This window comes from Balaenoptera musculus, chromosome 6 (genome assembly GCF_009873245.2).
Source record: "Balaenoptera musculus isolate JJ_BM4_2016_0621 chromosome 6, mBalMus1.pri.v3, whole genome shotgun sequence".
Taxonomy (NCBI): domain Eukaryota; kingdom Metazoa; phylum Chordata; class Mammalia; order Artiodactyla; family Balaenopteridae; genus Balaenoptera; species Balaenoptera musculus.
The window spans coordinates 66623929-66636554 of record NC_045790.1 but is presented as its reverse complement, the minus strand read 5'-3'; the positions used below and the strand labels follow the sequence as shown (position 1 = coordinate 66636554).

The 12626-nt window shown below is 35.1% G+C and overlaps 1 protein-coding gene across 3 annotated transcripts in view; it reads left to right on the top strand.

Moving 5' to 3' along the window:
• The window catches only part of PTAR1 (protein prenyltransferase alpha subunit repeat containing 1), a 45885-nt gene extending 34115 nt beyond the window's left edge, over window positions 1-11770 (top strand). For all 3 annotated transcript variants that reach the window (XM_036855679.1, XM_036855678.1, XM_036855680.1), the window contains exons 6-7: window positions 1819-2123; window positions 4270-11770. In XM_036855679.1, the coding sequence (XP_036711574.1) occupies window positions 1819-2123; window positions 4270-4612 (648 nt within the window). In that variant the 3' untranslated portion in view covers window positions 4613-11770. The remainder of the gene's footprint in view (window positions 1-1818; window positions 2124-4269) is intronic.
• Window positions 11771-12626: the final 856 nt, after the last annotated feature.

Below are 12626 nucleotides of genomic sequence, written 5' to 3'. Positions count from 1 at the left end.
ATGTGTTTCAGTGGACATATACTGAAGTAAAATTTTAAAATAGTCTAATTTTTGAGGGTAGGGTGGAAGGAAACAGTCACAGTTGAACAGAGTTCATTACTACTAGCCAATTAAAAGCTGATATCGTGTGTCACCTGAAAAAGCACATAGGGTAATTTCTCCAAAAAAGATATACAAATGGCCAAGAAAGACATGAAAAGATGTTCAACATCATTAACCACTGGGGAAATGCCAATCAAAACCACAGTGAGATACCATTTCACACAACTAGGATGACTAAAATAAAAAAGACAATAACAAGTGTTGACAAGGATGTAGAGAAATTGGAACCCTTATACATTGGTGGTAGGAATGTGAAACAGTGCAGCCACTGGGGAAAAGTTTGGCATTTCCTCAAAAAATTAAACATAGAAACACCATATATGACCCTACAATTCCACTGCTAGGTATATATCCAAAAAAATCGAAAACATATGTTCATACCAAAGTGTGTATGAGAATGTTCATAGCAGCATTACTCATAAAAGCCAAAAAAAAAAAGTAATACCCCAAATGTCCAGTATCTGAGGAATAGAAAAACAAAATATGGTATATCCATACAGTGAGTGGTATGTTATTCAGCCATAAAAAAGGAATGAAGTTCTGATGAATACTATAGCATGGTGAACCTTGAAAACATTATGCTGATTGAAAGTAATATTCCATTTATATGACATATTCAGAATAAGCAAAGCAGATTAGTGGGTGCCAGAGGATAGGGGGAATGGGGAATTAGAGGACTCTTAATAGGAATAGGGGTTGTTTTGGCGATGATGAAAATGTTTTGAAATTACAATCATCAGAGATAGGCAAATCAAAACCACCTCACTCCTCTCAGAGTGGCTGTCATCAAAAAGTTTATCATCAAAAATAACAAATGTTGGCAAGGATGTAGGAAAAAGGGAACCCTAGTACGCTGTTGGTGGGGATGTAAATTGGTGCAGACACTATGGAAAACAGTATGGAGGTTCCTCAAGGAACTAAAAATAGAACTACCATATGATCCAGCAATCCCACTCTCATTTTTTCATAAATGCTGCTTTTCTTTTTATCATTCCATTTGAAATTCTTTAGTTTGCAGATATAAAGAATTCACTGCTCAATTTTGTCTTACCTACTTAAAAAAGCCATTTATCATTGATGTTAAGTAAGTTTGAGACAGTGAAAGTCACGAGCACTTGAAAATTCCTGTTGTTCTTGCATCATGTTTTTGTAGTAAGCCCTTAGAATTAAGTAGTGAACAAAACAGACATGGTCTCTGCCCTGATGACACTTACAGTGAAGAAGAAATAATTACATTGAGTCTGTTGTTGAACAAATAAGTTCAAATAAGTTAGGTATAATACAGATTCATTAAATGCAAAAGAAAGTTTCCATCAAAGTGATCTCTGAATTTATATTTTCCCTTCAATATAAGCATTACTTGAAAATGAACACCCAAATGTCTATCATTATTTTAGAATCTGGCTTTTCTATGTGTGTGCCAATCAGAATGTGATTGATCAAAGTCTAGGGAAAGGTCCTTAAATTCTGCGGTAGTAAAAAAAAAAAAAAATCAATTACTTTATAAAAGAAAGGGAAAATTAGAATTTACTGAGCTTCTGCTAAGTGCAGGCTTCCACTAAATGACAACACTGTGTTGGACATTATATACAAAATATTGGTAGGAATGGCATTGTCAAAACAAGAAATGAATCAAAAGAGAAATCCAAAGCATTAATGGAGAAAGTAAAACCTTTGGCAATTCCTCATTTCACTTCCCTTTTTTCTTCCTACAAGATTCTTCTTGATGAACTATCTTCCACTAAACACTGGGCATCCCTGCATGTTTCAGACCACAGTGGATTTCACTACCGCCAGTTTTTATTAAAGTCTTTGGTTAGCCAAACTGTGACAGATGGTTCTATATTGGAGCAAAATACCTTGAGAAGTGAGCCAGCTATTGTTCTTCCAAAAGATGAAGAAGCAGTGGCTTCAGCAGAGGAATCAAGGATAAATCTTCCCCATCTTCTAGAAGAAGAAGTTGAATTCAGCACTGATCTTATTGATTCCTACCCAGGACATGAAACCCTTTGGTGTCATAGGTAAGAGAAGGGAAGATCTATTTCCTGCATAAAACTGTGTGTGTCCTTATGAGAGCTACAGAAGGTCTTACATCTGACTCGTGCCTACTTGGGTAAATATGGTAATCTGATTGTGGAACTTTGCCTGAGTGCTTCAGAGGAGTTTGTGTTACCATATACTTCTCCTCATGGTCATGATCAATATGAAGTTCCTCATGCAGATCTTTGCCAACGGCTCAAGATGGTGGTGTTCATCCTTGACTGCGCCACAGAATAAGGTGTGTTACTTTCAAACTAAAGAAAGTTTCTGGACTCCCTCCTTGGAGATCCTGATACTTAGCATATCTGGGATGGAGTGCTGCCATCTGTTTTTTAAAATACAAAGAAAAAACCCTAACGGGTAAATTTGATGCACAGTCAGGGCTGAGACCATTGATTAGACCCTGAGAATAGTTACGCATTTTTATTGTTCTTCCCAACCGTGATGGCCTGCAGATTAATTTACCTTAAGTATAATCTCCTGACACTTTTTGCTTTTTTAAAGTAAAATGTACTTTGGGAGTGAATCAGGATTGTTAGGAAGGAGTGAAAGAGGGTTAGCAACCTCATAACTTGAGTTTTAAGAACCTTTGACAGTACTTTTCATGTTGAAATGAAATCCAGGTATGGGAACCCCCGATTGATTTATTTTGGATTATCATTTAGTGGGAGGCATCTCTGGCATTATATCTACAGATTTTACTTCAAGTTACAGGATTCTGTTTGTAGACAAAAGAGTTGCCTGTGTTAGGCAGGAGGTAGGCATTTTAAATATTTGTGTATTTTTTAAGTTAAATGTGATTTGTTCCCTTTTTCCAGTCTAAATATATTTGGAAGATATATTAGAAGATGGAAGACAATCCCTCTCTTTGGCATCTTCATAAATACAGAATTTTCTTTTTCCCTTAAAAACAAAACATTTTTATTCCACATTTTTAGGAGAGAAGATAGATCTTGACTTGCATGTTTTGCTGTTACAGATTTTTTATTGCTGTTTTATATTTAGACACATTAATAGCAAGACTCAAAGAATATTAAAAATTATATTTGTGTTTGAGAGAGAGCTAGATCATTAGAACAGAAGCTTTCTTTGTTTATATAAAGATTAATTGGAGTTTGGAGTGGGGAGAAGAGACAGTTGGGATGACCTGTATATTACAGGAATGAATTATATTAGTTTTCTACTGATTCAGTGCCCTTAAGCAGCTTGCCAGCCCTTTTAAGATTTGTCCTCTGTAAAATGGGTGTTATATGCTCCTTTGTCTGCCCCCAAATAAGCTGGGAAAATGAATAGAATTCTCTTTTAAGGGCTTAGAGTTGTTAGTATGAATGATGAGGTATAACAACCTAGAAACTACCTAAGGTCGTTTACCTTATTTCGTACAGAGATGTGCACCCCTTTGAGTCACAATTTTTGGAAATTAGGCACATGGATCTTCATTTTTAACAAATAACTCCAGATGATTCTAAGGGCAGGAGAACTCTCCTTAGAGAAAGAACAGGAACTGTGTCTTTTAACATACTTTTCTCAGAGCCCAGCACATCCCTACTGCATGTTGGTGTTTAATAAGACTATAGTGCTGGATTTAGGGGAGAATTCAGAGGGTTTCTAAGATAATAAGTCCAACCACAGCAGTTCTGTTCTTATTAAAGAAAGTATTGGATAGAGGCCATACACTAAGCCTCTAGAGGAGCTATTTAATTCTCTTGTTTCTGAAAATCACTTGTCTTTTAGGATATCAATGAGGTTAATTTTTGGTTTTGTTTTATATTTTAATTTATAGCAGAGATTGAGCTAAGACCCATTTCTAGTTTCATATTATAGTAACAAGGTGTAATAATTCCAAGTGATTGTCATCATCTCAGTCAATGTTTTTTAAACACCTTCGGGGTAGTATTCTTTCTCACAAACCAGTAATCTGGGTTTGTGAGGCTCTGTCCAAATACCCAGAGACTACATCTTAACTATTCTTCCTCCTTCCCCCAGATAGCTCTGGGTTACGAAGGGGGCACTGAACTGAGTACTGTATGTTTTAAAATTATCAACTTTTTTGTTTTTTCTGAAAAGCTTGACTTTGTGATGTGACTTTTCTTTTTCTATTCTCTTCCTTCCCCTCCTTTTTCACAGGCGGCATGTTTTCTACCTTCAGCATCACTTAAATGGTAGGTTTCCTCACAGCGTGGTCCAGTTGTCACCTGCAGACAGCCCAGGGGGGACTTTGAGTGACTTGCACCTCATCCCAGCAGGACCACACACATCTCAGGCGATGGAGGTGGATGGACTCAGTGACTCTAGCAAGCAAGGCTATTCCCAGGAAACCAAACGCCTGAAGCGGACCCCTGCTCCAGACTCCCTGAGCCTGGAAATGGAGCACAGGTTCATCGATCAAGTATTGTCCACCTGCCGGAACGTGGAGCAGGCCAGGTTTGCCAATGCATACAGGAAATGGCTGGTTACATTGAGTCAATGAAAGAGGTGGATTAGTCCTGCAAGGTTCCCCTTTTAGTGCAATATTGCTTTCCTTTCTTATTTACATAGTTGCATGAACTGTTTGCTATTATTGTCTAACTATATGTGCTTCATCTTTAGGTTAAAAGTCCATAGTAAACCTTTCATTTTATTTATTTTGTTAAGAACTGGCATTCCTTTGGGGATAAAATAATTGTGTAGTTCCTTCCTGCTGAACAGTGAGTCTTAATTTTTTTCTTTTAAACTTCTCATCCTTTATATTCCTATACTTGAGGCTTTTCTCTTTTGGTTCTCCAGATTGGTTCACACACACCTCAACCCACCTCAGTGTGGTTGCTGCATAGGCTAGTTTGTTTTTTTTTTTTAATTAAAAATGTATGTTGTAGTTTAGCTTAAGAACAATACAAATTCAAAATTACTTGATCTAATTGTTGTTTTGAGAATCAAATGGCCAGATGGATGGATGTGTGAAAATACACACCATTTCTCTTTCTCTAGTATGTTCTACTCAAGTCATAGACCAACATAACCAAAGTCAGAAGTATTGGAATTTATATGAACAACATGCTTCCAATATAGTCCATTTTAAAAATGGTTATTTTTTAAAAAACTAATTTTAAGAGTTTATGTAATTGTAGTGGAAAATTATTTTTACTACTAGCTTTGATAGGTTGTTTTTACCTCAATTAAAATGAATTTCAAAAAAACCTAGAATGCGGTTTTTAGTTATTACTACTTATTTTCCTCCAAATTCACCATGAAAAATGGGAGGCTTATGCATAGAAATGTGTCCATCAAAAATCTTCCTTTTTAAAATTTAAGTTATTAAGGATACACTGGATAAACTATAAAGTTTTTGTGAAGTGATTATTAAAAGTTTACTGGCAAAAGCCAGGGGGGATGAATAGTTTTGAAGGTTAGTTCTTCAGTCTTTATTTTAAAAAATAAAACAATTTAAAAACTTTGATACTAAATTTATCAGGGACAAGGTACCAAAGTATCCACCTTTTAGCTGTATCTTATCTTTTCAGTAATAAGGGCTGGGTTTTTCAGGTAGGTGAGGCAGGTGTGGGGAAAGTGCCAGGTAATGTCTAATGTCTTAGTATGAAAGAATGCTTTGCATTTCTTCTTTCCACACACCTTTCTCTTTATTTTCCCAATCCATTTTTTTGTCATCTCCACTTTTGTATATTTTTCCTTATCTGTTGTATTTCATAGATGTGTACTAAACATATTCTCCTCTCTGTTTCCAGTTAATTCCATACCCCATTAAACACACACACACATACACACACACACACACACAAAATATGAATATGAACTGCCCCTCTAAAAGTTCCCCTAATGATGGAAGTTGTCTATTATCCTGTGTGTGTTTGAAATGTAATAGTGGCAGAAACAAGTGTGACCACTATGCTTTGCCTGTTTTCCTCTTTATATGCTAGGTCACCTGTAGGGTGAGAAGACAGATGTAGGGAAAAGCAGACCTCTCCTATACCACTGTTACGGAGACTCTGGACTTGAGTGAGGAGCATTCCTTTAAGGGAAAATAATAGGTCCTTTACTTGTACATCATGATTTTGTTGAGTGGCAAACTGTTGAGTGAGACTTAAGAACACCAGAAAAATTGTCAGGACTGGTCCTTGTAGACAGAAGCTGCCTGCCCTTCTCTCTCAGGGCAAAAATTACCCTTTTTTAGCTTTTTGTAGTATTTAGGTGAGAAAATGATTGGCATTATGAGCATAATTCTATGACCCTTTGTGTACAAAGCATATTTTGATTCAAATACCTCAAGGTCTACCTAGACCTCTATGGATAAAACTATTAATTTATGATTTTTAGCACCTGTGGGCATTGGGGGGCAGACTACACACAGATGACATGGAAGATTCAGCACATTCCACTAATATATGTTGCCAAATTCTGGCCTCACTCAGTATTGCTGTTCTTCCAAGCATCATTTTAAGTATCCCAAGTAGTAGGGCTTCTTATGCTTTGATGTGAGAGTGTCGAGACATGAATACAGACAATCCTCTGTGAAACATCAGCTAAATTTAATAATGCTCCACATCTTTTTATACCTTCCACAGAGTCTCTTGCCCTTCTCTGATGTTAACTGCTTTCATGTGTTTTAAGTCTCTTAAGCCACCCTTACGTGAAGCCACGCAGTCCTTTAATATATCTTGGTCTCCTGTCTTCCTAATAGCTTTAAGTAGGGAGTAAAAATACAGATATCCAAAGGATACTGTTTATATCTGACTTTTGTGTGCTGCTTTATTTCTAAAATTTGCAGTTTTCAAGTGTTCATTCACTGAAAAACCTAGTATTTCCCTGATGGTTGTATTTTTTCCCTAAATGGTTGACATCTAAACTCACTAGCTGTAGCATGGTATTATCTCTTGGACTGAATGAGCTCATGCAGTGGAAAGGATGTGTCTATTTTTAGGGACTCATTAGTCTTCACTTATTTTTCTATAAATATGTCGTTAAAGGAAAAGATGATTTAGATTGACACAAATTTCATCCATCTTTCACTGGAAGAATTGTAGGCCATCCTGTGGATCAAGAATACTACTGACAAGCAAAAAAGCAATAAGATCTGTAAATATCTCTACCACTACCCCTCCCCAACCTGACTTTTTTTTTTTTTTTAAGTGTACCTATTTTGGTAACGTGTTCCCAGATTCTGTGTGCCTTGCACATTGTAAGGACTCATTAAATATTTATTAAATTTATGAATGATTAACTGAAGATGAGAAAGATCGATCATGAGTGATGCACAGAGTGAGTTATGATTGAGAAATTGATGGAATAGAGCAATGGATTGTGAATGAATGATGTACTCTGCCTTCATGATACTTAAGGGGAGCTATTGCATATAGAATAAGTTAATTTAGATTTTTTTTCCTTCATTAAACTACTTTGTTTATGCTTGTTAAATCCCAGCCAAGAAATGCAGCTGTATAATATCAAATAACTGTACTATAATATATATTAAAAATTCATAGAAAAATGAAGACCATTTGCAAGAACACTACTTTCTACTCACTTATGTTGTTGGAGGACAGATCTTGCCAATAGAGCCATAGCCACTCTTGGAGTATCTGAGGAAACTGATTTCAAAGACGTGTTGATCTGTATCTGTGCATGAGTAGTCATTTTAGACTCAGAACCCTTTCTTTTCTAGGTTTTAGCATTTTATTACCTCTTTGAAAACTCTGGGCCCAGACTTTTGAGTCATATCTCTTATTCCTATGGTACAATTCTAATTTAAATTAAAGGCTTCGTTATTTATCGGATTAAATATACAGGAAGTCACTCAAAGCCACTTACTAAGTCTTCAGATAAGGGCTTATGTAACACAAGATGTGCAAACAAAAGTTCTTGGATTTTTATGTGGCATTTTGTAGGAAAGCATATATGGTGGTAGGCTGTGTCATTTAGATATATTCAGGTCATGTGAATTCATGCTTGTTTAGACACATACATACATGTGTGTAAAAACTTTTAATATTTTTGAGAACAAATTGTCAGCCTAGTATTTTTCTCTTAATAGCACAAGATGGTATCTGACATGAGGGCTAAATATAATTTAGGAATGCAACTACCACTTGCTATGCAGCAATCTAATTTCTACCTTATTTCCCCTGTATTACAGAAGATGTTAAATACTTAGTTTATCAAAGGAAGTAAGAAAACACTTTTGTTTTTGCAAAAAGCTTTTGTGAGCTTAGTTATTTTGTTACTAGAAAATTATATTTTAAAACTTTAAAATATCTAAAGTATGCTAGAAAATTTGAGCGGCATTGTAACAACTGAACTTTTTGTCTTCTAAGTAAATTTCTCAAATAGAACTGTGCAAACCCTAGCACTTTACGTGCTGCCGCCTCCCTATACTTGAGTATACTCTGTAATGTGCTCCTTTTTATTAGAGAAGTTCATGGAGGCACAGGAAAGCATAGGCAAATTCAGTGTTACAAAGGCAGTGAGCAGGAAAAATCAACCCTCTGAATTCTCCTTACCATCACACAGTGTCTTTTAAAAAATAACTGTATATACTGTGTTCATTCGAGTGCCTTTCTTACTTTTTGGGGGAACAAGATTATATTTAAGTCTAACATTTAGGTAGAAAACAAAGGATGAAAATTTTATTAAACAGTTGATTAACTCATTTTATTTATTCCAATTGCTAGGCATGGCCCAATGGAATATTTTATCCTTAAGTGAGTTACTGATAAGAACAAGAAGGATGCTTTGGTTTGCGTGTCATTAGTTATCATTTTTAAGCATCCTACCAGGAAGAATTAGTTCTTTCTCAGTGACAACTAATGTTTTTGGGGTTGGAGGCCTCACATTTAGAGGACGGCATATGCATAAAGATCAGCCAAAAACCCTGTGCAGCCCATGTTTAAAGGAAAACAGTGGCACTCTGCCCTAAAAGAAACACCATACAGTTGTCCTAAATGAATCCTTTGCCTCATCTTAAGGACATTTAAGAACTCCATCCCAAATTTAGGCCTACGTAAGATAGTTGAGTTGGGGGGAAAAATGGAACCTTAATCTTTTCAAATATTGGAGGAAAAGAGGCAAATACTGAGATGAAATTTAAAATGTGGCTTTTTATGTATTTGGGTATGGAGAGGGGAGGGATAGGAGTTCCATATTTCCAGATAGCAAATAATTGTTAATTGTAATTTCATTAAAATATATAGCTTAAGATTCCAAAGTGCTTTTCAGAGAACTGTCGAATAATGTATTCCTAACGGACAGCAATAGGTCATGTTCATAGTGGAAACAGAAAACTATTGTGTCAGTTGTGGAGCTGGGGGGTAGGGACTTCAGGCTCCCAACTTTGACTTCTGTATTCTCACTAGGCCATGTTAACACTGTAAAACCAACTCTTTACTTAAAAAAAGAAAAAAAAAAAAAATAGAGAGCAGCAGCTTACTCTGCTGATGAAATCTTGTGCTTCCAAGAATATTAGCTATATATAGCTTGTGCTTTCTGGACAATAATATGGTCCACAAAGCTAACCCTGGCATTTCTTTTATTAATCTGTTATTATTTCTCAGGGTGTAGAAGATTTAGTAAATTTAGGACAAAATTTTATATTCAGTGGCCAAAAAAAGGCAAAAATATGCTAAGTATATTACTAGCTCTTAAAATTTTAGTATAGATAGTATTTTTTATAAACTACTACCAGTGCAGTTAGCTCTGTGACTGCCTCATTGTTCATCTCACTGCTTCAATCCCTATGGTTCTATTATGAATGTTCTCTTAAACGTGTCTTCTACGGAAATGACTTCTGTATTGCATTATTTTCCATGTTTTGCAGAGGTAGGAGTGCTTTAGTTGACATCAATCTCAGTTTTTAGAAATTCTATTGAGAAAGTGATTACTGTTGGTTTTCAAACTGACAACTCTTTTCCTTCTTAAAACTTCAGTTTCCCTGAAAGAGTGCTTTGTGTCAGATCTTGTACATGTTCAGTATGTTGCATAATGCCTTGCACCTTGTAGGAATTCAACAGGTCAGAATTGTTAAAGGCTAGAAAGTTAAAACTAGCTTATGTATCTCTGTCTTATCATCATTGTCCACATTCTTAGCTCCAGGAGAAATACAGTATTGTGCTTAAGATACAATAATCAGGTTCAAACATACAAGGCAAAGATATACAGCTGTACAGCATTGTAAGTGCAATTTAGATACTTTTAAGGCATACATATGTGTGTGTATTCACATATATGTATATATATTTAAATGAGATTTGGAATTTCAACTTATATACTGGTTTTACAAAGAATTTTATCCAGAGGACTTTTATTTTCATACTTGCTTGAAGTGCTCCTGTTTAAAAGCAGTTTTCTTTATTAGACCAGCCCCCTCAAGCAAAGTTGGAAACCTAACACAAGTGCCCATTTGCTTGAATTAACCAGATATTGCTGTAAACTGTTTATAGTAAGTCTTTGGTTGCTTACGAACCATGACATTTTGACTTTTCTTCCATACCTTTAGGGAATCAGCCTTAATTTTATGTATGGCAGTCACTTTCCTCAAAGTACTATGCAGCATACTTCAAATGTTTATTTATCTTTATAAAGTGATCAGTAATAAATTTGAGGTTTTTCAGTGTCGTAGGGATGAACAATTTCACATGTCCAGATATTGACTCATACAGCATTCTGTTAGAAATGCTAATATGTTATCCTCCCTCACGAATGTCATTTTGCATTTGGAGCAGATATTTTTTTTCTTGTTGGTTGAAAAATGAGTATAGGCTGACTGCAATCATAGTAGGTGCTCAATAAGTGTTTAGTTGATTATTGATCTAACATCAAAGTAACAGCTTTCAGAAAGGAGACTGTTGTCATCTTTTCATTGAGGAGTATATTTTTAGAGTAATATATGTTTGAAACTGAAAATTTTTCTCATTTGACATGAATTATTAGGCTTATTTAGGTTGGAGTTAGTAACGTGTAATAAAAATACTGTTTATGTAGAAATGGTCTGAAGACAGGAGATGTGAAAAGTTTAAGTAGTATCTCTTTGTGCAAGGCACATTCATAAATGTGATTAAATGTCTTAATAGGCTGCTGAACTCTAGAGAAAACTGCTGTAGTCTTCTGCAATCAATTTCTATGTTGGTATATCTAGTATTATCTAGTATAGGTACTGTTTATTTCTCCCTAAATCTTGGTTACTTTCCAGTGTCTTAAAAGTAGTCATGGTAAGGTATGAAGTTATATTAAATAACTTCTACTTGTTTTTTGAGAACATGTTCAAAATGAAGAAGAAATTTTTATGAATAATATAGTAGTTTCAGAGTCTATTAATTTGTGGCTTTCAGAACATTTTTGACAGACTTTACCTAATGCAAACAGATTTAAACAGTTTAAAAACAAGCATTCCAACCTGAGCTGTGAGAAGCAGTGTGTGCAGCACAAGCGTATTTAGGGATTGCCTCCTGGCGAGGTTCTTGATGCATGGCTATGACGCAGGCTTCTGACTGAGGTGACCACTGTCGGTATTGTATTTTCGTGCTTGTTGTTCCTAGGAAAATAATGGAGTATGTACTAGGTTAACTTGTTTTTGAGTTGGACAAAATAAAAGATGAGGTATTATGAATATACCAAATATTTATATCCTCTACTACAAAAAAACTAAAAAAGGAGGAGGGGAAGAAAATGATAAAAGAGCAATGATCTTTTTTTTTTAATAGCTTCTAAAAAACATTTTTTCAATCCAAGTCTCTTGGACACTAGGTAGTTCCTTACTTTAACACTGAGGGACTTTAAGGGATAGTTCTTAGATACTATATTCTGCTATTAGAATTCATTATGTGTGTTAATTTTATATTGCTTGAAGATTCTCCAGAAAATGGAGTAATTAAGTAGGTTGCAGTCAGTGTTGTTTTAAGATTTTCTTGTAGGTTATGGTTAAATGGACAAGTTACATGTATGATCTGTGGTGCAAGGTCAGATCCTGGGCATTAAAGATAAGTTTGGCTAACTTATTTTACTGAAGATACTAATTGTCTTCACTCTTAAACTATTTTCCCCCAATATAACAGTCTGCATTGAATTTCCTTTAGCTCTAACCATATTCTAGTTGACGTTTTTTAAGGATTAAATATTTTGTGAATTCTTTTTACACTTAAAATGTGTAATTGCAGAGGGATAAAAATAAATTTTGCAATAACGTACATACAGAGTGTGCTTACGGTGTTCTGAGAGCTAGTACTCCAGAGCGCTTTAAGTGTGAATGCTAAGTGCTAAGGCTGATGTAATGACTACAGACCATCTGTATCAGCGCTATCCAGTAGAAATAAATGTGAGCCACATGTGTAATTTAAAATTCTCTAGTAGCCACATTAAAAAAAGAAACACATAAAATTAACTTTAATAATATATTTTAATTAACCCAATATATTAAATATATTATCTTTTAGGTATGTAATCAATATACAAAATAGAGGTGTTTTACCTTCTTTTTTCTCCATAGTAAGTCCTCAAAATTC